Source organism: Melozone crissalis, unplaced genomic scaffold, assembly GCF_028551555.1.
Source record: "Melozone crissalis strain CALT ecotype California unplaced genomic scaffold, PUWL_Pcris_2 ptg000045l_1, whole genome shotgun sequence".
Taxonomy (NCBI): domain Eukaryota; kingdom Metazoa; phylum Chordata; class Aves; order Passeriformes; family Passerellidae; genus Melozone; species Melozone crissalis.
This window is the reverse complement of record NW_026535823.1, coordinates 9,077,902-9,105,851: the sequence shown is the minus strand read 5'-3', so window position 1 is coordinate 9,105,851 and position 27,950 is coordinate 9,077,902. Positions and strand designations below refer to the sequence as shown.

At 42.3% G+C, this 27,950-nt stretch overlaps 1 protein-coding gene across 1 annotated transcript in view; it reads left to right on the top strand.

Moving 5' to 3' along the window:
* HMCN1 (hemicentin 1) overlaps window positions 1-27,950 on the top strand; it is a 165,055-nt gene that overhangs the window by 29,550 nt on the left and 107,555 nt on the right. The window contains exons 2-11 of the mRNA XM_054285795.1: window positions 1,309-1,379; window positions 5,611-5,769; window positions 6,316-6,438; window positions 13,883-14,054; window positions 15,202-15,308; window positions 17,819-17,939; window positions 18,414-18,677; window positions 18,936-19,080; window positions 22,634-22,755; window positions 27,555-27,830. Of these exons, the coding sequence (XP_054141770.1) occupies window positions 1,309-1,379; window positions 5,611-5,769; window positions 6,316-6,438; window positions 13,883-14,054; window positions 15,202-15,308; window positions 17,819-17,939; window positions 18,414-18,677; window positions 18,936-19,080; window positions 22,634-22,755; window positions 27,555-27,830 (1,560 nt within the window). The remainder of the gene's footprint in view (window positions 1-1,308; window positions 1,380-5,610; window positions 5,770-6,315; window positions 6,439-13,882; window positions 14,055-15,201; window positions 15,309-17,818; window positions 17,940-18,413; window positions 18,678-18,935; window positions 19,081-22,633; window positions 22,756-27,554; window positions 27,831-27,950) is intronic.

Here is a 27,950-nt window from a genome sequence, read left to right as displayed (position 1 = left end):
CGGGACTCAGCTGATCTCTTTGAGTGCTTTGGAGCACTCAGCTGGCAGAAATCTCTTCATTTGTGTGTGTGTGTTTATTTATTGATTTTTGGCATAGCACCCTGACTGCGCTCGCTGAGCTGGGCGAGTGCCCGTGGCCAGGGCATCAGTGCCTGCCCGGGCCAGGCACAGAATGGAGGGCACTGGTGCCAAGGCAGATTGAGGTGAACAGGCAGGAAATCACAGCATAGCAGCCAGCTGGCTGGAATCACATTGATACCAGTCAGGAAGGCAGCTGTGTGAGGGGCAGAGGGACAGCTCCATGGGATTGGGAAATGCTCATGTGTGTGCTGCTGTTACACACCCCAGGCAACTTCACTTGGATGTGCTGCCCTTCCTCAGTAGCCAGACATGGCAAATGCCATGAATGAAGTTGTTTCTGCTTTGGTTCTTTCTGACAGCTCCTGCTAGATGTGCTGGATTTTGGATAGGGCTCACACTGGGATTTTTCCAGGGGTAGATTTTTTTTTTCAGGGAGGAGATGTAGCACATGTGGTTTTTTTCCATCTTTTTTTTTTACAGGTGTAAAATTGCAAAGCCAAGTATGTGTATTCTGTCCAAAGAGATCTCTTCATGTTTACCTACAGTCACATAGTTGTGGAATGGTTTGGGTTGGAAGGAACCTTAAATTCATCTCGTTTCCCCCTCTGTCATGGGCAGGGATACCTTCCACTGTCCCAGGTTACTCCATGCCTCATCCAGCCTGGTCTTGGATGCTTCCAGGGATCCAGGGGCAGCCACAGCTTCTCTCAGCACTCTGTGGCAGGGCCTCCTCTCCCTCACAGGGAAGAGCTGCTTCTCCAGTATCTGATATCTTCTAAGTCGGAGGCCATTGCCCCTTGTCCTGTCCCCCCAGGCCCTCTTTGTCTAAAGTCCCTCTCCAACTCTCCCTGAGCACCTTTAGGCACTGGAAGGCCACTATAACCTTTTCCCAAAGCCTCGTTTTTTCTAGTCTGAAGAGGCTCTTTCTGGAAAAATACATTATTTCTTGGTCCAGCAACATTTGTTCTGGGAATTTTTGTTCTCTTTTTATTACTAAGAAGAATTAAATGTTTGATCAAAATCAAAGGTGAAAGGCTTTATGTGCCTATGAATGTTTAAGGCACATAGAGGTTGGTAATACTGGAAGATTGAAGTTACCAGATTTGAAATCACAGGTTTCAGTACTGGGGATATCATTCTCTACTATTTTGAATGCTTTTAATTTCAATTTTTTTTTACTACCTTATGTCTTTGGATAACTCTGGTTTTTTTTGTATTTCATTCTAGAAATTGGTCCAGTGACAATAACCACAGATCCCAAGAAATTTCAATTTGAACTTAGGGAACTTTATGTTCAGGTGAGTAACCTGTTTCCTATGTGGTTCTAGCAAAGACTGTTTCCTCACGCCATCTTTCCTCTTGTGCTGTTATTCCTGCTGCAGGAATTCATGAAGATGTAGATCACTTTTCTCTGTCATTTTGCCTGCACAAACTGTCAGCTTCCTGCTCGTCCTAATTTCGGGTTATGATTCATTCCTCTGTCTTAGTTTACATCATTGTGTGGAGATTTGGTCCAATAACACAAGAAGGAATAGTTAGATAATGCTAACATTTAGTTGGCATTTCCATTAGGCCTGCCACTTGTCCACAGAGACGTTTATGGATTATTTTGCTTTTACTGTATTATGGATATTACATTCCATGAACACCATTCAAGCAAGAGGACTCTCATTCCCATCAGGTTTTCCATAGGTGCTGCCTTCCCTGCTGTGCATTACTTGGCACTTAATGATTCAAAGGCTTCTGAGAATCACAGAATATCCTGAGTGGGAAGGGACTCACAGGACCAGCCCCTGTCCCTGCCCAGATACCCCAACAGTCCCACCCTGTGCATCCCTGAGAGTGTTGCCCAGATGCTCCTGGAGCTCTGGCAGCCTCAGGGCCGTGCCCATTCCCTGGGGAGCCTGGGCAGTGCCCACCACTCTTTGGGGGAGGAACCTTTTCCTGAGATCCAACCTGACTTTTCCCTTCCACTGCTCCAGCTGTTCCTTCAGCTGATAGAAAGAAAGGAGGAAGTACTGGAGTGGAGTTATCCTTACTGACAGAACATATGCTCCTATTGTCCTGTCTTTAACCAAGGAAAATGCTTCTGACCTGTGGTGAACCTTGCTGGAGTCAGTAGTGCCAGACAGGCTCTCCCTCAGAAACTGGCACATGATGTAGTCCCTGTAAGAGCAGATTGCTTGAAGATTACTTTAAAAGTTGGCGGGAGGTTTGAAATCCAGAGAAAACAAAAGCTATTGCGGTTTTCTTCTTCATGGGGAAATTTAAGGTTTAAAACTCCATCCAGTTGTCATGTTTTGTTTCCTCAGTAGTTGTACTGGACAGTAATTGCAGCTGTTTCTAAAAGGTGGATGTATTAGGTGAAGCTTTGGGGAATTTCAAACTCTTAATTTCTAATCAAGTTGTTTAAAAGTTTCTGTCTACTTAATTTTAAATTTCATTCTTTAATGCTGGTTGATCGCATATTTCATAATTACTTTCAAGATATGCTCATTCTGCTATATGAAGGCTCTCACTGACTTGTATTCAGCCATTGTAGTGGTGAAGGACCAAAACAGAAATAAAAAAATTATTAGAACAGGACTGATAGGTCATATTGCAGTAGAGAAAATATAAACACTTTCTGCAGGTTTGTTACCAGTATTTTTCCAAAATGACTGATAAAGGATTCAAGAATGTTGTGGAGGTAGAGGAAATTTTGAGCTGGGTTCATTTTGAGAAAGGGCATGGACCAAATATTCTCATTAGTGAACAAAGCTAAAATTAAGGTGAAGATAAATATTTCAAGGCATCTTGTGTATAAAACATATTATATCAAAATATGCTCAACTTGTCCTCCCTGAACATCAGGGTAACCCCAGCTCTTGTTTTCCATTCATCTGTCACAGAATAGTTGGAGGGTCTTTTGGCTGACATTTGACATCAGGTAAAAACAGGGCTGTGTACATTTCACTGCAGAAACTGGGCCCTGTTCCTTTTACATTCAGTGTGATAAAAGACATGTGCCATGGATACAGGATCAGCTTAGGAGGTATCATCTGTATTTCATCTGTAATTATCTTTGAATCATTCTTACAGACAGTGTGATAAGAACATGGACTTGGGCAGCAATGGCTCCTTAGTGTTAGTGTTGGTTTTGGTTTTTTGATGTTTTGGGGTTTTTTTGGTGTTTGGGGTTTTTTTTTTTTTGGTGGACTTTTTTTTTTTTTGGTTAAGCAGATTTTTTGTGTATTTCTGTGGGCCTGTTCAAACTGAAGGGAAAATGAAGCTTCATGAGCTTCACTCACCTCAGCTTTTCCAGAAAGTTTCATGAGGTAGTTGTATTTAATTTCAATTTGGAGAGAAAGGCAGGAAATACTGAATGCACTGGATGGAAATTTTTCTACTTTTTAAAATTTAAGTAAAGATAATACTAATGTTAAATGTTAGGAAGCAATTCTGCCTGTGAAGGGGGGAAGGCCCTGGCACAGGGTGCTCAGGGAAACTGTGGCTGCCCCTGGATCCCTGTAAGTGTCCCAAGCAAGGTTGGATGGGGCATGGAACAAGTTGGGATAGTGGGAGGTGTCCCTGCCCATGGCAGGGGTGACACTGGATGGGCTTTAAGGTCCTTCCAATCCAAACCATTCCATGATGATGATGTTTTGTTGTTTTACCAGCTGACTTTTAACAGTATTATTCTACATTATAGGAATAAAAAAGTCCATGCTTGTTCTCAGAACAGCCATTTAGCTCAGTAGTACTTTTGGTGTTCTATGTAGAAAACAGATGCTGCCATAGAGAATATTATGAGATGATAATCAAGTAGACTTGAAGTGGGATAGAAATTTTCCTGTTTCAAGTAGATGTCGGCATAAATTAGGTATTATTTTGACTTTGCCCACAAATTAAAGCTTTATGTGGAAGAGTCTTCTGCTGAAAGAATTTGGAAATACTGATGTGTCCCATTGGACTGTATAGGCATTGCCAAGATAAAGTTCTGATATGTGTCAAAAATCTTGGAGAGTTCTCTCTTGAATTTCAGGCTGTCTGGAGTCTACCACTTGCTTTTCCCATAAAATTATGGCTACATTTAGGAGAACTGACTTTGAAAAAGAGCAGTGGTTCTTATATGACTTACAGAAAAAGTGACCACATGGTTATTCTTTAGCATAGATGAGAAACTTATTAATATTCTTGCTTTGAAATTGAATTAAGGATACTGATAGGTTAAACTTGTTCCCAATATGAACATTTCACTAAGGACAAACAAAATTCTTAAGTTTGAAGGACTGCTCTCTTTTTGCCTTCTTTTCCAGCATGTGTAGATTTGTACATATGTTTGTGTGAAGGCACGTTGATGGTAAAAATAAAAGAAATCAATTTTATTTTTAATACTTAATATGCAGAGATCTATTGTAGATGACAGGGCAAGTTTTACAGTTTGCATTAGCTCTTTGGAAAGTTCTGTCTTCAATATGCCAAGTTAATTTTTATGTAAGTTAGCTTTTATTTAAACAGTATTTTTCCCAATTTCTTAATTCAGTGAGAAAAATGAATCCTTTCCTATAAAGATAAAGTCATATTTGGAAGCGTTTTGATTGAACACATGGTCTGAAAAACCTCCAGCTTGGCAGCTGCTGCAGTGCAGAGCTGTGGGAGGACAGCACCTGTGCCCTCTGCTGAGCTCCCTGTGCCAGGGTGGAGTCCAGGGCAGGTTCTGGCTGCTGTGGTGTCCACAGGTGCTCCTGGAGCTCAGCCCTGCCTGCCTGGCACCATTTCCCATCTGTCTGTGCCCCTGGCCTTCTGTGGCTGCTGTGTGCTACCAGAGCAGGGGAGATGTCAGCCAGGAAGGGAGCATGTGAGTGTGGGGGGATAGAATATAAGTAAATAAAGGTAGTATAGAAAGTAATTGTACCCCCTAAAGAGTTGCAGCTGGGTTAATGATTAAAGCTTAGGAGCAAGCCTGATGTTAACAGGCCACAGCTGTAGCCAATAAGAAGAGTGTTATAAAGAGTGGATTGGTTGGCCGAGGGAAGAACTGGAGTCAGTTGGGTACTGTGAGGATAAGGAGGAGTCAGTGCCTGGAGGAGCTGTCTATGAGAAACATCAAGGAGGTATGAAACTCTAGCAATATGGAACCTTTGCAATGTAATGGTAATAGAACTCTTGCACTACAATGGCAACACAAGGTGACCCCAATGTAATTTGGGAAATAGAACTCTTGCTGTATATGACAACGTGTGAGTGTGGGAAATGGGGCTGTCACAAAATCTGGAGCTGAGTAGGATGTGGATAGGAGTGACTGTGATGCCAGCCAACATCAGGTCTCTTCCTTTGACTTTATTTCCCCTTTGGAATTGTTGCAATTGCTGCTTGTGAGTGTCTTACAGCATTCTGCAGAAACCATAAAATTCTTAGGGTAGAAAAGGTGAATAAATGATTAGAGGCTGGGGAAGTATCTGTCTTGAATGTCCCAAAAGAAAGTAACTTATTTGGTATGGTTTTTTTCTTAAAAAAAAATTATGTTTTATTTCTGCTTGTGAACAGGGTGGTGGAGACTGTCCAGAGATGAGCATTGGGGCAATAAAGATTGCTCTAGAAATTTCCCTGCCTGGCTCTTTCATCTATGTCTTTACTGATGCCCGATCCAAGGATTACAGACTGACCCATGAAGTGCTTCAACTCATCCAACAGAAACAGTCACAGGTACTGAGGGTATTTGCATTCCCAGCTGGATTGTGTGTTTAATGCTGTTTTCTCAATGACTAAGGGTAGACTTCTCCTGTGTAAAACTTGGTGAAATCTTTTTACAGAAGGGACCATAATACTGCATTCCAAGTATTTAATTTTTTTTAATACAGTTAACTGATCTGAGTAAGGAAAAACTTAGTAGAATATTCTTTTATTATTGTGTATTAAATAATGTAACTGAGTCTTCTACCAGTATATGTGGTTTTGGCAGCTTATCACTTATGTGGTTTTTTTTGTTGTTGTTGTTGCTCTAAAAGAGGTATTGTGTGAATGACAGGGTTGATTGATTTTTAAAGGGATTTTTATCTATTCCTTTTCTTCTGCATTGCTTTTTCCATCATTACTGAGTGCAATGCCTCTGTCCATGTAGAGTAACAAACCCATCTCAAGTGACATATTCTTCTGTTGTCTTGCCTTAATGCTCCTGTGGCAGTGTTTTCCTCACCTGTGCACCATGTGTCCAATGATTCACTGCTTTTTGTTTTTGTTTTTTAAATCCAGGTGGTGTTTGTGCTGACTGGAGACTGTGATGACAGGGATCATATTGGTTACAAGGTCTATGAAGAAATTGCTTCAACAAGTTCTGGTCAAATTTTTCACTTGGACAAAAAACAAGTTAATGAGGTAACTTTGCTTGAGTTTTGCAATCAATGAAGAAAATGAGGCAAGAGTTGCACTGTAAATCTTTAAGAAACTTGGTGGTGGGTTAGGGAGCAGAGGGGGAATTTCTAAATGTTCTGGTCTTAGTATGTGGACTCTGTTCCATGTTTCCTTTCCTTTCTTTCTCCATCTTCTATGTCAGGATGCAACTCTGTGACTTTTGTTGACAACAGGGAAGTGTGAAGTGACGTATCATGCTAGAACCTCCCCGATTTCCCTCTGCCTGTGCCAGAAGACTTCCAGGAGAAAAGCCTTTAAAAAAGGAGGGGTTCTGGGCTCTGTGTAATGTAGTGGTGTTTTTGCTCAAAACAAGAGTGCACATTTAGCTTTAAATGAGCATTTTGTGAACAAGCAAAGGACTGCTATTTAGTCTGGGCAAAAATGTTCCCCACATAGGATAGATAATGTGAACTCTCAGGTTTCCATTGTTCACAGAGTCATGGAAATAACTGCAATTGAGGTTATCGCCACCTCTGCTGCCCTCCTGCTAACTGTGGTTCCTGACCCACAGCCATGAAAGACTATTTGCTTTGGGAACTTCGGTGAGTCTCAGACAGGAATGAAACTTCAGACGTGCATGAGAAAACAGTTTGGAGAGAGGTGAAATCACATGGTATTTATCTGGAGAGCTGGAATTGTTTATAAATGTTGTAAACATTCCCCTTTGAATTCCCGGTGTAGGCAATAGCTAGCCGAAGATTTTTAATAAAAATTTACCCTGGTTTGTTCCTTCTTCTTTATGTTCTAAAATTTTGACAATGATAAATGTTGGAGATAAATTGCATTTTTCTACAGCTGTTGCCTAGAAAAACCGAAGTTCTCACTGGGAATGGTAGAAGCTATTGGCAGTGATGTGAGGGTGATCAAAAGGAGAAACTTCCCAGAAGATTTATCCTCCAAAAATTAGGTTAAAATTCAGAAGAAATTACCTGTTTGGTCTGCTTCTGGCCTGCATTTTGCTATTTTGTATAAAGGGTAAAACTTCTCTGTGATACTCCATGAAATCCCTTTCTACAGAAGGGATCATCATGGAACAAAATAGTCTTTTAAGGGCCCTTCCAACCCAACCAATTCTGCGACCCCCTGATATTGCCAGTGGGGAATGCTCTTTGCCAGGACTGTAGTTTTAGGGTAAAGGTTAGGATAGATTGTTGTGGTTTTGTTTTCTTCTGCTTTTGGGACGTAGAAGTGAGCAGATTAAGTCATTTGTAGATGCTAGACAGCACCATGTTCTGGAGTTCAGCTGGCATGAGCTCCTTTCCTGGGTGCGTGGTGCTGCTTTCTGAACTTGGCACTTCCCTGTTTATCAGAACACCAGCTTCTGCCTGTAAGGATAGACTGCCTTGGAGTTTTGGGTAAGGTTTTAAGCAGGGGATTTCACCCCCTTCCAGCTTCATTGCAACATTTCTTTTGAGTAAATAATCATGGAATTGTAAAGTTTTAAAATGTCCTGTGTTGCAAGATGTCTTGAAGATCATCTCATTTCACCCCCTGTCATGGACACGAACATCTTCCACTGTCCCAGGTTGCTCCAAGCCCCATCCAGCCTGGCCTTGGGCACTGCCAGGGATCCAGGGGCAGCCACAGCTTCTCTGGGCACCCTGTGCCAGGGCCTTCCCACCTCTGCACAAGAGCAGAGGGTAAAATTAGTAGATGAAATTTTTGCAGTGTTTTCCTGAGAGAGAGGGAAAAATATGGCCTATGGCCACTGGGAATAGATGCTTAAACAGTGTAAGAGATTGCCTAAGGTGCAAAAAAAGCAAACCCTAAATAACTTTCAGAAGTCTTCCACAATAACTGCTGAACAATTTGTGTTAAAGCCAAACCCAAAAGACGCTGCCATTTTAGTGATTGTTGACCTTACATAAATCTGTGTCTGGGCCAAGTGACTGTAAAAATGAGTTGGCCACATTGCTGCCATCCCCAGTAAAACCTTCTCTGTGGTTTCAGTTCTGGATCAGCATTGATTCCAAGAAGCACATCCACCAGTGGGTGGATGCAAACAAACAGGACATCTTGCAGAGATCTGATCAGCTGTTTGTGGGATACCCCTCAGGCAGGATTCAGCTCCAATCAAGCAATCACTCTTGCCCTCCTTTTTCTCTGAGGAGTTGATGATGTGTAAAGAATGCAGTTTATAAATGCTGAAGCACACTCACCGTTGTGGGCAGAGACAGCCAGTGCTGGATTGGGGATTAGGGAGTAGCTACAAAGTCCCTGCTGAGTGCCCTGCCAAACCAACGACTTGTTTTGTTAAAACATTTTGATTATTCTACCCCCCAAAAGCTCAAACAAAGCTATTTTTAGTATATAGTTTCAAACCATTCCTCTTGTTCTTGCCCTTTGAGCATTAAGTGCAGAATGAAGCGATATTCTAAGCTAGATACAAGGAAACACAGCAAAACAGTACTTGATACACATCCAATGCTTGTGTACTGAGAAGACTATGAAAACTTAGTGCCTTTTTTTTACTTCTGAAAAACATGTTGTAATTTCAAATACTACAATGAACTGGGGCAAAATTATTTGTGATTGACAAAGTTGTGTTTGGTTCAGTCCAGCAAAGAATGAAATACATATGTATCTCCACTTACCTGCTGAAGGTAGCTCATCTAAGAGTCTGGGATGAAGGTCCTATTTCTACAAACTCACTGTGATTTCTGTGCATTAGATAAATGAGAGTATTTATCTAGTTATAGTATCAAGATCCTATCCCTGGGAGTGTTCAAGGCCCATGTTGGGGCTCTGAAAAACCTGGCCTATTGGAAGGTGTCCCTGCCTATGGCAGGGGGCTGAGACAAGGTGGGCTTTACTGTTCTTTCCAACACAAACCATTATAGGATCATAATATTCTGAAATGTTGTCCCCAGTGTCTTGGAAAGCCTTTATCAAAGTGCTTTATCAAAGCATTGAAGTCCTGGTTTTGAAAAGTGTTTCTTTAGGCAAGATTTCTCTGGTTGCTTTTGTAGACTCAGGGCTTAATTTACACTAATTGCTTGAAATTTAAATGAATCACAGAATATCCAGAGCTGGAGAGGATCCCTGCAAGGATTGAGTCCAGCCCCTGTCCAGACACCCCAACAATCCCACCCTGTGCATCCCTGGCAGCATTGTCCAAACCCTCCTGGAGCTGTGGCAGCCTTGGGGCTGTGCCCATTCCCTGGGGAGCCTGGGCAGTGCCCAGCACCCTCTGGGGAAGAGCCTTTTCCTGAGCTCCAGCCTGACCCTGCCCTGGCACAGCTCCAGCTGCTCCCTCAGGTTCTGTTCTCATGGCATTGACAAGATCTATCCAGCATGGGTTAAATTCCCTGTTAGGAGTAGATTCTCTATTTTCATAACTGTGTCCAGTTTCCAAAAGGTACTAATTTTGACTTGAACTGAAGTTACATTCCACCACACCTAATTATCCTTCTGTAAGGAAATTCCTGTAAATGGTTGTGATGCCCAAGGGTTTGTAATGATGCCAGAGGGGGTGTTGAGATGAACTGTGATGATCAGCAGAGTGTGAATACGGTGCTGTGGAAAATAGTGGAGATTTAGTCATATAAGTATTAGGATATTAGTCATTGGCAGTTCAGGTCATGTCTCCAGGTCGTTTTGATTGTTTGTGGCAAAACTGAGTCATTCCTATGTCTGATGAACTGGATTGATCAGTGTAGAGCTAGGAGTTCACAAGGACTGAGCTGATGAGTGGTCTTTTTCCATTTCTTTTAGTGTTGAAGCACTTGATTTTTCTTACTTCTAACCTTTCTGTAAGAAGGGAAGAATTCCTGTCCTTAAACTGCCTAAAAATACATATTTCTTCCTGATTTTTAAAATAAGTAAAAATGGATCTTCCATATATAGAATATTGATGGGAGGAGAGCTGAGAATGACGTGGAGGCACAGCTTGGACTTTGATGGAAGAAAGGGGGTGTTGTTGAGTGACTTGAAAGCTGGATGAACCTATATGGGGAAAAAAAGAGAGTTTGGAATTGGATGACAAGCCTGTGAATGAAAGGGGTGCTGTGGATGAGATGAGATTGAGGGGGGACTGGTGACAGAACATTTACAAAAGATGAGGCAAAAGGGGTTGTTATTGTGGGGAAAGTATCATCTGTAAGATCACAGGGAATGGGGTCTGGTGGTGTTCACTCACAAGTGCTCTGCTGTAGATAGAGGTCCCTAAACCCACTGGGAACATCCCATTTCTGCTGGCTCTTACTCCTCCCAGGGGGTGGCAACACAAGGGTTACTCCAACACAGCTGGGGTTGGTGTTACAGGTCCCTGCTGTGCATGACCAGTGTGTGTTTGGATCATACTGCAGAGGAAGCAATTTCCAATCTTGTTTCGCTCAGTTTAAGGTGTAAAAGGCCCCTCCACTACTTTTCAAGGATGCAACACAGGTGACAAAGTCAAAAGTTCAAAATTGCATTATAGAATGAAAGTTTCTTGCATACCTCTGTTTCTTGCCTTTTCTTGTCCCTGGTCCCAAACAGGCATTATCCATTTTCATAGAAAAAAGAGGAAAAAGGTTTCATGGGAGAAGCAGCTGAATGCTTCTATTCTGAAGATACATAATGTACAGTGAATGCCAAACAAACTAAGGAAAAACAAATAGTTACAGCTGGTCTTTCTCTGTTTTCTATGGAATTTGGAGTCTGTGGAAAAAATAAACCGTGATCATGTACCTAAGGCTTTTTGTCATAAAGCAACTGCAGAAGGGCTTTTGAAAGCAGACAGGCTTAGTTCTTGTGGTTCCTAACTTTGAAGAGGTTGAGATCCAACACTAAAACTTTTCAGTTGTCTGGTTTTCATACATGTTATATATATAATTCATGGTTTATTTTTACAGTATTGCTCTCTCATGCACTGTCTCAGTTATATTTTTTATGTGCATTTGAAATCATTATTAGAGCATTTTTCCTCTTTGGCTGTAAGTATGAACCTAAATTTACTTCAGCAATGAAACGGTTAATCTGAAATCCTGTTGCTTTGACTGCTTGAGAAATATTCTTGAGTCCCAGAATAAACAAATGGGAATAGAGGCCATGCTCCACAGATTTTCCAGGTTTCACTATGCATTCCAAGAAATGACCTGACAGCAGGGCAGGTTGCAAGAGCAAATTTTCTGGGGAAAAGGTATAAATCATTGCTCTATTTGCCCTTCCCCCTCTAATAAAATTCATCACGTCACATTTTGGCAGAACAACAAAAGCTGCTGTTCTTTTGGGGGCTTTCTGTAAAGGTCTCAGAGGAGAAAAAACCTACTTCTAAACCAGTGTTACAGCATTATTGCAAAGCTCTTTGGAATGACAGGGCTGGGAAATGGATCTCCCAGAATTGCCTATTGAACTTACACAAGCAAGCTGCTGCCAGACTGCAGACAGCTGGGTTGTTCTGTTGCCTTCTATTTTCAGTTTTGATCTTGAAAAACTCTCAGAAACTGAAGTTCATATGGGTTCATTTAATTTTACAATCCATTTAAAAACTTACCTGTGGAGATGATATCCTGGAATTAAATGGGAACTTTTCCATATACCTCATACAAAAAAGTGTCATGTTCATCTCACTGGGAGTAGAACATTGAAATTTCTCTGGAAGCATTTTTGGGCCCAGATGTATAATTTCTAAAGTAGAACGTAAATGAGCTGGATCTTTTTGAAGCTTTGTGATTCCTGTTCCAGGCTTGTCTAAAGCAGACACAAGTTGCTCCCTAGCTGGTGTCACCAGCTGTTGCACAAACCCCAATTCTCTCTTGGGCCACGTTGCTGCAGGGCTTTGAGCAGCCCAGGCAGTTTTACTGTGATTTTCTGGTATGTTGTTTTGCAAACATGCCCAAGCAGCTCGCTTGTGCACACCCTTGGTGAGGGGACACTTGGTCAGTGCTGCCTCACCCTGTGCTGGGAGCACTCAGCACAGCTCAGGTGGGACATTCCTAAGAGTGGAAGAGCAATGATTGATGAAAACCTGCCCCCACCATTTCAAATGTGTTTTCAATGACGTTTATTTAAACTTATTTTATCCTTCCACAAAGGTTGCTGGGCATTCATGCTGTTACTTATGAGAACAAGTACACTTCTGTAGGAGGCTGGAATCTAGTTTCTATCCCAAAGTCATCTCACACACAAACCTATGGCATATTTCTATTTCTTAAATGATAAAGTAGGCAAGTAATGCAGAATAAACCAGGGGAATGAGGTTCTTTTGGGCAATGTGTTGAATTGGGTCCTAGGTTGAAGGACTTGCCCTGGAGACCCCCAGTACTGACAGGTAACACATCAGGTTAGTTTCTTGCTGGTTTCAAAGTCTTGAACTGACATAACCAAAAGACAGCTCTCCTTTACAAAATGTTTCCCAAGCCACCATGGTCAACTGCAGCTTTAAACCATGGTTCAGTATTACTGTGAGTCACATTCACGTTGCTACACAAACCTGATATTACTTCAGTGGGATTTAAAAAATATGCTGCAGCTCTATGATGTACAGAGGTGATGCAAAATCATATAGTTTGACTAACCAGATGTATTTCTGGATTGATTGTGGTGGGTTTCCCTTGGCTGGTTGTCAGGCTCTCTCTCAGCCACTCACCCATCCCTTGCAAAGGAGGAATGGGTTGAGGAAGCTTGAGATAAAGGCAGGGAAGTCACCAGTTGTTGTTGAGGGCAAGACAAAGTTGGCTTAAAGAAAATTAATTTGTTGCCAATTAAAATAGATATTCAATTACTCCGTCAGGCGGTGGGAAGCAAGGACAGGTCCACTTTGCCTCCACTTGTCCAACTCAACTCTTCCCCTGATTCCTTCTCCCTCCCCCAGTGCCATCAGGAATGGGGTTGTGGTCAGTACATACAGGTTTCTCTTGGCTGCTCTGCCTCTTCACACCCTTCCTTTCCTTCACTGTGGGCTCTCCCATGGCTGCTGTCCTGTCCCTGCTGTGGGAGCCTCTGTGCCCTGCAGGGACATACTATCCAAAGCTGTGTTCCCCTCCAATCCCACCTCTGTGCTGTGCCTAACAGTAACTTGTATTAGGTGTTTTAGGGGAGAAAAACCTGGAGAAGTCCAGAGATTCCAGAGATAGCAATTACTCAGTATATCTGGATAAGAATATTTTCCTTGTTGCTTCATGCAAATAATAATTGATGAACAGAAATGTCCACAGGTTTGTATCCCTAATTCCTTTTAAAATTTACCTGTGGTTGTTGTGTAGAGATATATCCAGGTGTGCTAGTGTACTCCTTTAAACACGATGCTGACCATGGCTTTGCTAGTATCTTCTATTAAAGTTGCATTTCCTTTAAATATTCACATTTTAAAAAATAAATCAATATGGAATCTCTACAAGATAGTAGAGAGAGGCATTTCAGCAGAAAAGATTTCAACGGCCAGTACTGCTGACAGTATAGTAGCAACTGTTCTTTTCTCTTCTAGGTGTTAAAATGGGTTGAAGAAGCAGTTCAAGCCTCCAAAGTGCATCTCTTGTCCACAGACCATCTGTCCATGGCTGTAAATACTTGGCAGATCCCTTTTGATCCCAGTCTGAAGGAAGTTACAGTGTCCTTGAGCGGTCCTTCGCCAGCAATGGAGATTCATAATCCTCTAGGTGAAGTACTTTATACTTTGTTTGGTGATAGTGGAAAAAGGGAAGGAAATATCTCTTCTGGTATTTTTTTTTCCAATATTCCATGGGTTGTTTTCACTTGGAGGAAACTGGAAAACTTCCTTATTCTGTCCACTTCATCTCACTTCCATCTTCTTTGTTATTGTTTGTCCTTTCATTCTGGATTACTGGACACTTGAGTCTTTCATCTGTTTTTGTATTCCCTCAACCATCATTTAAGGCTTGTACATGCTGGTTGGGTTTTATGTGAGGAAAGTTCAGCCATGGTCTAGCTTTTTTGAACTGAGAACATTTAGAACCAAACCTGTCTCCCCTGCCCATCTCCAGCTGAGCAGTGTGTGATGGGGAATGCAATGACAGACTTGGAGCTAATCTGTAATTGAAGCTATTTTGAACAAATCTGTTGTTTATTATTAAGTTGATGCCCTAGGAACTTGGAACAGCACTCCAGAAATAAATTTGGATCATATTTTGTATTCTCTGAATGACTTTTGCCTAAGGATATTGCTTGAGTAGCTGGGAAATATTTTATGCCCAGGATGGGTTCCCTGCAATATGCTCTGATCTGGTCTGTCCTGCACTGAGGCATTCTTGTTTACAGGAAAGAGATTTGCTCAATGTCTGTGTTCAAGCCATGACAACACAAAGTCCTGGGTGCAAGTGTCAGGCTTCCCTGAAGCTGTGACCCCACCTCTTTTTGGCCTTTTTCAGAAATCAGCTCCATGCATCCAAATCCACAGGGGTTCACTGAAATTACTCCAGGCAAATCTAGTAGGTTTTGAAAATGGGCACTGGGACATCCCAGTCTCCACTTCTTCTTTCCCTTTAGCGCTGTGAAAGAGCCAGATGAGTTTAGGGCTGATGATTCTTCAGGGTCCGCCTTTAGGGAACAAAATCCCTCTCTAGAGAGCCAATTTCTGCACATAACCACCCACATATAAATGAACATTTTCAGTATTCTCTCAGAGAATTATAGGGAATTTCGACTGTTGTAAATGTCATTGATTGCGAAGTAATAAGTCAAGTATAGAAATACATGGGTCCAAACCAAAGTTATTACTCTCTGTTTTTTAAAAGCAATGCTGTGTTTACTCCATTCTGTATTTAGTTCCTGTTTCTGTTTTTTCAGGCAAGCAGCTCAGTAAGGCATCAGGACTGAATGAATTGCTAAATATCCAAAACTCTGCAAAGGTAGTAAATGTCAAAGATCCAGAGCCTGGAACATGGACAATTAAGGTAAAGTTATTGCAGAACTTCTGTATGATTGTCCTGTAGCATATAAGGGGGTTGTATAATGATTTGCTGTGTTATTTGTCATAGATACTTACAGCTGAGTCTGTGTTACAGTAAATGTCCTGTGATCTTGTATTTAATATTGTTGTATACCTCTTTATGTAGGTAAAGCTGCATGATCCCAGCTTTCCTAAATAGATGTGGAAACAATCCTACTGGTGTAGATCCTTTCTGACTGAACTAGTCCATTGTAGCAGTGTAAATACTCTATAGTCATTTTTGGAGGGGAAGGCACCCGGGTGAGGCACTTTATAGGCAGTGCTGAATGGATCCTGCTGTGCATTGTCCCTGCCCTAAGCACAGAGGTGCTTTGAAAAGGACCATTAATTCACACACAGCCCTGGGGGAAGCTGTTGATCCTGCTGCAGAACTGCAGCTACAAAAGCATGTTGAGCTCAGCAGCTCTGGGGAGAATTGTTTGAATGTCTGTCTAGGACTGGGGGCTTATCAAATGAGGGACAGGGACTTTTTATATGGGCAGATATATGGGACAAGAGGGAAAGGTTTTTAACTGCCAGAGGGGAGGGCTGGATGGGCTATTGGGAAGGAATTCTTCCCTGTGAGGGTGGGGAGACCCTGGCACAGGGTGCCCAGAGAAGCTGTGGCTGCCCCTGGATCCTGGAGTGTCCAAGGCCTGGTTGGATGGGGCTTGGAGCACCTTGGGGTAGTGGGAGGTGTCCCTGCCCATGGCAGGGGTGGCACTGGGTGACTTTTTAAGATCATTTCCAATTCCACGGTTCTATGACCAAAAGTGCTGAAAATCAGTACAGAGACAACCTGGTGGGCTACTAAAAGTGAAAAAGGTTTAGATCCTGCTGGACATGGTAATGTGATCCACATTGAGTCCTGAGACCTTTTCCTACAAGTCAGTGCTTTAGGATTCACTTCTGTCACTTGCTGGAGACTTAGCGGGTGAGGGCAATTTTTTGACATTGTTTGCAAGACAGGAAAGCATCTTTCACAAATATGTATTTGCACTTTTGATTATACTCATCCAGCCTGGTAGGGGAAACACTAATGGACAGTCTCTGTAATCCATGTTCAACTACAAATAATGAAAAGAGACCTAAAGATAATAATTGGAAAGCAGTCTTGTGTGATAAAACTAATTCCTTGTGTTTGCCTAAACACCTTCAGCTCCTAGATGGGACAGTGAGAGATGTGTTTATTGTTATTAGGAAATGGTAAAATTTTATAAGGTTATTCTGGCCTTAAAACTTGCAAATATCCAAAGGTCTGAGTAATTCATAAAGAGAAATGATTTCCCAGTATATTTTTCTGTGGATTGTTTACTTGGCTTTAGTAACTGGCTTGGTTTATTTACACAAACATTTTAAGACTTAAGCTTTATGAAAATTTTATTCACACCATAAACTCCTTATACAGATGCACCAAGCTATAAAAACAGAACTTTATCACTGAATTTATCTAATGAAATTTTAACTGGCAATTAACGCTTGATACCTTGAGTTGTTTGGCACAATTAAATATTTCTTTATATTGTTAACAGCTGGCTTATATAAAAAAGGTTTTAGTGGTTCTATTTCTGAGGTGAAAGGCTAACTAAATAGAAGGAAATATGTTTTAATCACATAGACGTTGATTTGTCATGGTGTCTAATGCCTGTCCAAAGGCTGTTAGTTAGAAGAAACAACTGTTTAATTTGATACTGACATGCAGCAGTGGCAGAGGGGGTTACTCTGGAGTAACCTCTCCCAGAGAGCTACAGGAATTTGAGAAGGGATCGGGTAAAACTCCAGGGAAAGCTCAGTGGAAGCTTCCAGACATGTGAAGGGTGTAGAAGTAGGTGAGGAGGAAAAACCAGGGGTTCCTGTGCACCTTTGGCAAGTAGCACCTGGCCTTTCTTTCTCTGCATAGAATCATAGGAACTAACTTATAGTTACTTTGATTTGTCTTCTTTAAGATAAAAGATATGCATCAAAGCAGCTATACTCTTCAGAACACGAAGCTCAGGCTGTTCAAGGGTGATGGATGGGTGGGGGTTGTTCTGATTTGCTTTTTGCTGATTGAAGCAGAATGACCAGTTGAGGGTACAAGGATACAGAACAGAGGTACCTGTGCATCCTCTGTTCTCCCTTGGCCAGGGAAGAGAAGCACCTTTAATGCATAGATTTTTCTGTCGAGTTCTGATTCACTCACCATTGTCTAGTGGAGTTTGTAATGGTCAGGTCCTAACTCCCAGACCAGTGTCATTGCAGGCAAGGAGTTGTGGATTTGTTGGTGTGATTTCCTTCCAAGACAAACTGGCTGTCTTTGCTGACACCACAACTGTAGGGCTGGGTGTGAAAGCAAAGCTTTTTTCAAGGTGTTTTTCCTTACCACTTAGCCATAAGGCTGTGCTGCTGTGAGCCATGCTGGAGCCAGTCCCTGAGCTCAGGACTGGCTCAGCTCTGTGCCTGCAGTGCTGGTTCCATGTGCTGCCTGTTTTGCAGACCTCGAGCAGCGGGAGGCACTCTGTGCGCATCACGGGGCTCAGCACCATCGACTTCAGAGCTGGCTTCTCCAGAAAGCCCACCCTGGACTTCAAAAAAACATCCAGCAGGCCAGTGCAAGGTTTGTTTCCACTTCATGTTAAATACCTTCAGGCCCCCAGAATCAAGTACAGCTCTATGATGAGCTTTGTGATAATTTTGGGGATGCTGTGGGTTGGTTCCTGGAAGGGGCTTTGTGTGACATAAATACAGATATTCTTAACTATGCCTCAGAATCCAGTGCTGTTTCTGTTATTTTTGGAGCTTCTGAAAAAGGCTTTGACCTAGAGGCATGGTGAGGAGTTAATAAAGAAGCTGCTTTTTCAGAAACACCTGTTGGAAATCAGTAATTTAAACTCTCCCCAGCTGTGTCTCCTCATGGCTAATAAGCAGAGCTCAGCTGAGCACAATTTAGTCTTTCCCTACTCAGTAGGTAAAGGCTGGAGCTGAATGCTGCATTCATGGGGTAGTGAGCCATGCAGATGGAATTTAATCTTTCATGTTTTAATTATCTGTTTTCTTTAGCACTTAAAATAGTGTGTTTCTGTTTTTCTAGGGATTCCTACCTTCATGCTGCTGAATACCACAGGGATCCTGCTTCCAGCTAGAGTAGACCGTCTGGAACTTCTGAGTATTACAGGGGAGCTCCTTAAGACCTTGCCTGTGAGATACTATCCTGACAGAAAGCCCTATGGACTGTGGAATATTTCTGACTTCATTCCACCAGATGAAGCTTTTTTTGTTAAAATTACGGGCTATGACAAGGATGGTTATCTTTTTCAGAGAGTTTCAAGTGTTTTGTTTTCTAGTATTATTCCTGGTAAGTGACTTTAACTTGAATTGACTGTTCATTTGTCTCATCTGTGTCAGTTGAAATTGAGTTCTTGTATGCTTTTATAACTTATGCAAGTACTTTCTGTGCTGTTTCCTTCCAAAGTTGTGTCTCTAGTTCATAATGGTCAATACCCACTAAGTGGAGATTTATCAGAAATTGAGCTTCCTTTTTAACAAAAGGAAAGGATGGGATGTGTGTGAGTAGCTGTTAATATACTTTCTGGGGAATGTTTTCTTTCTTCAGATGCCCCCAAAGTTACAATGCCCATGAAGACTCCAGGATATTATTTACAGCCAGGCTCTGTTCCTTGCCATGTTGACAGCCTTATACCTTTTACTCAGAGATTTACTAAAAATGGAGTCAAACTGGGAGTGGATCAGTTCTTCAAGTAAGTAGTGACCTTTTTTCACAATGCTGCTTCATTTCCTATTTATAGCTTATGAATTCTATTATTTTTTACTGCTATGTGCTGTCTACATCCTGCTGCTTCTAGTCTATTATTTTTGCTGCTCTTCATCAGGAAAGCTGTATTTTATGGAGATATTGATAATATTTATATACAGAGAGATATATCTATATATGATGTATAGACGAGGATGTACACTCTGTGTGTGATGGGATTTATAAGGTTCTGGCCTAAATTCCCCTCAAATGTGTGCCCTGAAGTTATGATAAACTGGATCTAAAAGTCTAGAAGGCAAATGGTTTTAATTTATATTTTTAAATATTATGCAAAATTGGTAACTAGCTTTGTTTATTAAACACACCCCTCACTCTGGCCCCAGTGATATGTAGATCACTGGGCATACATTAATTTGTTTGATTTTTAATGCCTTTCATGGAGGCCCTAGAAGTATGTCCTATGACTTGCCTTAGAAACCTTCATCTTCAGAAAATCTCTCAAAATAGCAAAATTTATGTGGGATATACCAGAAGGCTCTTCAGATTTCTGTATAGAAAAAGAATTGTTTACCCTTTCTTTGTAGGGTGAGAGAATAATAAAGAAAAGGTTAATTAGTTAAAATACTCATAAAGTGCCCCTTTTGATTCTGTTTGTTAAAACCAAAAAGGAAGTGTGCCCTAGCAAACACTGTCAGCAGCCTCCTGTGCAGCCCAAAGCACCTCAGGGGCAGACTGTGGGCTAAACTCTGCATTCCCCAGCAGGTACAGCATACCCAAGTGAGCACATCCTGCAGCTCCCTTGTGCACTGCTGGCAGTGGGAAATGCTGCAGTTTGGTGTGGTTTGGGTTTTAATGAGGTGCCACTGACACACAGTCAGCCCCAGCACAGCACATACTTGGGCTACTCTGTAATGTTTTCCATTCCTCAGGTATCAAACCCCACACTTCTCCTTGTTCTTCACACATCCAGCACCGCTGGTTTGGCCGTGGTTTTCTTTTTTCTGTTACAGAGCGGATGAATGAACACATCATCCAATTTAATTTAACAAAACATATCTCAAGCCAGATATTGTTAGTCACAGTTAAATAGGATCTAATTCAGCTTGGCTTGTTTGCCTCTTATTTGTAGTGAAGTTCCAGGCAGGGTTTGTCCAGCAGGGTTTGTTCAGTGCAGATTTGAACTGTGGTATTCCTCTGCATTGAATGAGTTTTGTTTTGGTGTTGAGATGTCTTCACTCAACTGTTTTAATATTTATTTTAAAACCTAAATGGTTTATGAGTTGAATATTGTATTTCTATTGTGACAGTTGTCTATGTGAGAATACCCTTAGAATGACTACAGGCTCAAGGTTCATGAGGAGAACAGACTTTGAAATCTGAATTATTTTTTTTACTTTATTTCCAGAGGTACTATCAGCTCCAATAATAATTCCTAATTTTAAATTAAGAACATAGGTTAGGAAGAAGAAATTTTTGTCAAATTCTAACAGTTTTGTCTTTCTACATTTCTGCATCCTGTGGTACCATAGTAAGAAAATTTGTGTTTTGCTTAATATCCCAGTGAACTTTTTACCAGCCTGATAAAGGAGGTCAAGAGCAGTAGTTGAGCACCTCATTCCAGTGGGCAGTCCATTCTGAATTAGAAATAGCAGATCCCACTAATCCTGCAGAGATTAGAACCAGCAAAAATAAGACATTAAATTCTGACAAGGAAGGCAATTCATGTAGTTAATCAAAATATCAGTCATGATAATTAAACATTTCACTGATAATCAACTGCTATTTGTGGTTCCTGTTCAAGTATAGTAAACTATGCAGAATATATCCCTCCAAACCATGTGCTAGGAAGTGAAATTACAGATTTCATTTCTGCTGGTGAGCTCCCAGCTGGGTCTGGAGCAGCATGGTGGGGGTGCCCAGGAGGTGAGGTCTGACACAACCCAAGCACCACCGTGCTGTCTGCATGACTGAGAGCCAGGGGTTCATCTGGGCTGGGGAGTTTGAGTGTTTGTAGTTGCCCAGCTGCCCACACAAACTGCCCAATCAGCAGATTACTAGTACAGTAAAATGAATTTGGTAGATAGCAGTGGTGCTGGAAGGTACTGAATTGTCCCATGACATGTGCTGTGATTTGTGTGCATTTACAGCTCCTCACCCAGTGCCCATGTGTGGAGCAGATGCCCTGAGCTGTGTGTTAGTCCTTGCTGCCAGTGTTGGTTTGATTTCTAAATTTTTCTTTAATAGTCCACCACAGGTCTTTGTTTTGCCAAGCTGTTCCATGCCCCTGGGCACATTTCCCTTTTTGCTTCTGTTCTCAAGGCTTCCATGTTTGACATCTGGCATGTAGCACAAGTCAGGAAGGAAGCAGAACAGGATTGCCTAACCTCACTTTTAACATACTTTGCACGAAATAAAGGAGTTTCTCACTCATTATTTGGAAGAAACACCACCTTATTCTTTACTGCTGGCAGTTGCTGCCATGTGCATGTGCCAGCATTGCAGTGGGAAATGTCATAGATTTGAAGTATGATATATTAGGTTATCTAGAGTAAGTATGAAGTAAGAGGGAACAAGTAGAAAGCCATTTAAGGTCACTGTAGACTGTTTTAATTTGTGGTGTGGTTGGATTGTCTGTCTCATGGTGCTACAGCATTGACCTTCCATGCATATTCCAAGTCTCTTGTTCCTTCTGTATCCTTTAAGGGCTGATAAATCAATCTATTCAGACAAACAAAGGGGTCATTAATGTAGTGTTTTCCTGTAATGTGGCAATGACTTGCCAAAGCTCTCACAGATATTTTGGTGCTTATCAGTTTTGTTTATGTGCTATAGCAACAGGCCATGGGGAGCACTGGGATACTGCAGAACCACTGGTTTGCTCATTTATGTTATCCTCTGTGTGTCTGCAGCCCCAGAAGTTTATAAAATGTGGTTTTGTATCATGAGAGATCGAGAATGTTTGTTTTGAGGCACATGTAAGCAGCCTATGTAGCTACAATTTTATTCCCTTCTTGCTTTCACATTGTGTGTGATACCAACATGGTGTTACTGCCCAGCAGCCTCGGCCTTGCTAGGGTCTAGAGAACACCTGCAGTGGTTCTCTGGATTGCTGTATCTGTGAGTTTGGGAAGCTCAGGTGGGAGGATGAGACTTTGTTGCCTTTGCTGGTAAGAGGCATGGGTTTGGAACCACACACTGGCTCTGCACAGAAACTTGCTGGCTTCAGGGAATGTGTCATCTCAGGTGGTAAATACAACAGAGCACAGGCAGCTGAGGGGATGACAGCAAATACACTGCCTTTGGGTATTGTGTGACAACTGCTGACTTGTTAAAGGTTTATTTTTTGATGTGCAAGTGGGACATTCTGCAAAATCTTAGGAGAAAATACCATCCATAAAGTGACATCTGATTTGATTCATCAGAAGGTCTGTCATGCCTCTTGGTGATTGTGAAACTCTCCTATGCCTGCAGTCAGGAAACCAAGCTGGTGTAACTCTTGGTTCCTTGAGGGATTCAGTGGGTGCCCTTTTCTCCTGCAGAGAATCATCCAGCATGAGCTGGGACATTGCCCAGGTGTCCGTGTCCGACGAGGGCTTCTATGAGTGCGTGGCCAGCAGCACTGCGGGGACAGGGCGCGCGCAGACGTTCCTCGACGTGTCAGGTGCGTCCCAGCCGCCCTTCTGGGGCGGGTTACTTGGGTACAACACCTAAGAAAGGCACATGGGGCTGATAAAATACATTCCCAGTTTAAAATGTATTTTTAATTACTGTGTTTTTTCCTTACCTGTGTCCACAAGTGAGCTGAGGTTTATTCAAGAAACCTGTTTTAAATATTAAATTTGGTTTTGTTTTAGTTCCTTCTATCAGTTGGGCTTGCAGAATAGATCTGACCTGTAGAATCCAAGGCCTAAATCTTAGATTTCAACTGTTCTTGTTTTTATTTCACTTCGTAGCAATTATATGTTGACTTGGTTGTATGTATGTATGATTGTATGTATTAAACCTTTAAAATGTCAATGTATGTATGTGTTATCTGATAGACAAGGAAGTAAGAAACTTGTGTTCAAATTTCTGCTTTTTTACAATACAAAATTTGGTAAATTGTTGGAAATCTCATCTATTACCTTGAATTTCTTAAAAGTGGTAATAAATTTGAGGAAATCGAATGAGGTAAAAAATAGGGCTTATCACAAAGATAATTTTGAATAAATAGTACGCTTGTTTCTGTCTGTGGGTGGATGGATGAGACCCCTGCCCATACTATAGCAAATTTTGTCACTTAATTTTTCAGTAGCAGTGTAGACAGAGTGAGAGAGAAAACTAATTTCTGATTTGTAGCAAAAATCAATTCTCTACAGCCTTGTGTTGGTATTGATCAAATATGAGTCTTGGAGCAAGTGAAAACTGTTGCTGGTGAGCTGGAAAAATACTGGAGCAGATAATCTGTGACAGGGAGGAATGGGAGAACTTAGAACAACATTTTCAACTCAGGGTTTCATTTAATGGCTTGAAATTAAAGTTGTCTTGCCTCTTATCTCTTGCAGTAGCTACTCCAGGTAGCCACTGCAGGTGGATTATGAATCACAGAATCACAAAACAATTCAGGCTGGAGGCACCTTTAGAAGTCATCTAGTCCAATTCACAGCTCAAAGGGAATTAGCTTCCAGGCTTGATTATGTTTTTCAGGAACTTGTCCAGTCAATCTTTGAATGTCCCCAAGGGTGGAGATTTCACAAGTTCGTGGGCAGCCTTCAGTGCTTAACTACCCCCACTAGGAAAATATTTTGTATATCTGGTTGGAATTTCCCCTGCTGCATGTTATAAACAAAGACTATCATCTTTTTTTTTCCCTCTCCTGTGCCCTGAGAACACTCTGATTGTGTATTCCCTAAAACAACACTCTCAGTAGCTGAAGAGGGTGGCTCCATAACACTTCACCTTCCCTTTTCCAGGCAAAGGTGTTCCTTTCATTGTACTATGAGCAAATTCTAAGAAACCAGTGTGATAGCATTTATTTTATGCAAGGCAAAGTTTGGAGAGAAAGAGTCCTCTTAGACCAAAGGATGCATTTGAGGAGAGGAACATCCTTTTATTCACATGAAGTAGTGAGTAGAAGGGAACAGTAACATCTGTCCTAACCCAAGTCCTGGTTCTAGAGCAGTAGTTTATATTTTAGCCACAAAAATCAAGCAGAAAGGATATTCCCAGATGCTTGTTTCAAACCATGGCTTAGAGGGCAAGCAGTTGTGGGCATAAAGAGTCTCAGTCTGGAAATTGCAACTATTCTCTTCATCAAAAAGAAACGTGAAAGAATCCTGACCCTTTTTCTTGTGATGTTGGTACCACTTGAAAGCCAAGAGTAATAAGGGGGAAAATCCCATATCCCCTCGTTTACAAAGCACAAGAGATGGCCTGGAACTGAGTGACTCTGTAAACATGACAGTTTGTTCTGTTCAGAGCCATGCAGAGGATTAATGGGAGGGAGATGCTTTGAAATCCTTGTGTACAAATATTTGCAAGAAAATTACTTGAAATTTCTTCTTGAAGCAAAGTAAACAATCTTTTCAAGTGTTCTTGGTTTACCCAGCTGACAGACAGTATAGCACAGATAATCCATTCTGGCAACTGTTGTGTGAAAGGTATTGGAGCTGTGCCAACATTTTCTCATTTCACAGAAAGCAAGCACTTGAGTTTGACTCTTACTCCTATTAAATCTTTAAAGTGTCAAATGGCTCGTTAGCCTGTGCAGCACCCTAACTGAAGGGCCATGAAGTGCTGGGGGATGGCTCAGTGTGAGCACTGCTGTGGGCAGTGCCTGGGGTAGTCCAAAACTTGTGTTGTCCCTCTAGGCTGGCACTCAAAAGATGAGGATTCCAGTCCTGTACTGGCCTCATCTCTCTCTCCTGAGTTTAGGTAACATATTTGATGATAAGCCTGTGGAAAGCAGAAGATTTATTGTTTCTCCCAAACCCACAATTACAGGGGAGAAACTCCATTCAGTAAGCAAGTATAACTTTCCCTGACTGTCCTCTGCAAGGGTTAAAGTCTATGGATTTGGCAATGGGGTGATTGCTGTCAGGACTTTGTTTGTAGGGAGGCAGAGCTGCACACCCAGCACATAGTGCTGTGCAGGGATCCAGCACTGAGCTTGTGAACCTCATCTGAGACCCCCCTGGAGACCTTGAGGAGGAGGATTTGTTGCTGGTTCAGGGCTTAGGAGTAACTTTAACCCTTAATAAATACAGATTTTTTTTAAAATTTCTTGTTATCCTTGCTTTTTTAGGATAGTTGTGTTTTAGTGTGTACTGATAAAGATTTGGTCTTGCTCTTACAGCTGTCTCATTTCTGCACAAGCATCCCTCTCAAAGTATTATTTATTACAGAGTTTTCTTTGTTCAAGAACCAGTCTGGGGAAAACCAAATGGAATACATGTGATATTTTTAATGGGAATGCATAAAGTCATAAATAATTTATTCTCTTTCCTGAAATGTTGCCTCCTTGATCAGTAATATCTTGAGGGGCAGAATGACTGCTGCTATTTTAACCATCTGTGCTTTCAAAATTCAATTTCAGTGGAGTATTAGTGCATCTGCTTTTTTCTGGGAACATGATAGAGCTGTACAGATGGGTCAGGTAGAAAGGAGATAACAAATACTGGGCGTTACAGCATAAAATATGTACAGGAGACGATAACGAAATTCCCAGAGATTTGAGTGGAAGTGAGAGTTGAAGGATATTGTACATAGCTGCAGGAATTCCTCCTCCCTGGCTGCCAGAGCTCATCCCATGTGCCCAGGGACACCTGGTGTGCAGCAGCACAGCACTGCCTGAGGTCACTGTGGGCTCCATGAGCTGGGGCTGGGACCCCAGGCCCCCAGGGGTGGTGCCACTGACATGGGGTTCCTAAACCCCTGGTCTGACTCCAGCAGCTGGCAGCCAGTCTACTCACACCAGTCTCCAGTAGCTGGCACTTAGTATTTGCAGGGATACAGAGAAGGGACGGGGAATGAGGTTACCCTGGGAGACTTAAAGAAGGGATTTACTAGTGAGAGAGGACAAGGTCTGGGGCAGACAGGGCACTGGCTGGTAGTGCCCTTTTACGCCCCTTCCTGCCTATTCCTCCCTTTTCTCCTCTCTGATTCACTTCCGTGTATGTTGCTTCATGAGTTTGCCAGCTGCCTCTCACCCCCACCGTAGCAGGGACCTCGGGTTTGTGTCCTTACCAGCTGCACAGCCTGGGCTGGCCCCTCTGTGCAGTGGTGCTGGTAACTTTTGGTGCCCTTCAGTCAGCATGAGGAGGAGTGGCTGTTGGCATTGTCTGCTGTCTGTCTCTGTGTGTACTGTTTATTACCTCCCCTTTTGTTACCCTATTTCATGAGGTCCTTAATCAGAGTGTGGATGCTTTCTCCTTCCACATTTTTGTATAGAATCCATCCTGAAAAGAGCTCACTAATGGTGTTAACTTGGTTCCATTGTTGCTGCTGGAAGAATTTCCTACTAACTAAAAAATACTACTTGTATTTTTTTCCATATACAACCTGTAAAAATCTACTGCACAGCTCAGATGCCACCAGGGGCAGAGATCAGACTCGGAGGCCTGTGTTGGTCCTGTCTCCCTCCCTCCTGTTGCTGTGACAATGATCCCTTGTTGGCTGTGCTCAAAAAACACAGAGCTGCCCCTTCTCATACAGGATGTGATTTTTCCATCCTACAGGATGTGGTAGTTTGGATCTAGGCCAAGTTGTGTCCTTGTGATGTGAGCTCCTGGCAGGTAGCTGAGCATCAGAGAATGAGGCTGCTGCCCTGGGTTCTATTCGTGGCTTCAGAATGTGAGATGAAACCAAATATTAAACCAGAATTATTAATTAACTCAATTCATTAAATTATTTGACACCTAACATAATAGATAAATATTTTAATATTTAAATACTAAATTTTTTTTTTGTTCTGTAGTGTGCCTAGAGTTGTTCATCAGGAATGTGCAAATGCTGAAAGGTCACTCGTATTTGCTGGGAATGCCCCGACGAAGGCAGGAATGATGCCCCTGACTTCATGTTCTCAGAAGGCTCATTTATTACTTTATAATACTATATTATATTAAAGAATAGTAGACTATACTAAAGAATACTGAAAGGTTACTTACTCAATGCTAAAAAGATAATAATGAAAACTCGTGACTCTTTCCAGAGTCTCAACACAGCTTGGCCATAATTGGCCAATGAGTCAAAACAACTCACACCAGAACCCAGTTATCAATTCCCTTCAGGTAGGCAATCTTCCACAATGCGTTCCACTTGTGAGCAACACAGGCGCAGCAAATGAGATAAGAATTGTTTTCCTTTTTCTCTGAGGCCTCTTAGCTTCCCAGGAGAAAAATCCTGGGCGAAGGGATTTTTTCAGAGAATGTGAATGCCCCAGTCGCTGAAATGTCTCTAAGCCCGTTGCTCTCGTTCCCGCAGAGCCCCCGCCCGTGCTGCAGGTGCCCGCCAACGTGACGGTGCTGGCCGGGGCCGGGGCGGTGCTGAGCTGCCTGGTGCTGAGCGCAGGCCGCTACAACCTCACCTGGCAGCGGCACGGGCGCGACGCGCGCCTGCAGGACCCGCTGCGCCTCCGCATCCTGGCCAACCTGTCCCTGGAGCTGAGGCCGGCCCGGCTCTCGGACGCGGGCAGCTACAGCTGCACTGCTGCCAATGAGGGCGGATCTGCCACCGCTTCTGTCTTCCTCACCGTGCAAGGTAAGGATGGGATACCGCGCACGCGGCTCACTTGGCAGGGCTCCCTTTGGAACAGGCTGCCCACAGCCTTGGACAGGCCCATCCCTGCAAGTGTCCAAGGCTGGACGGAACTCAGAGCGA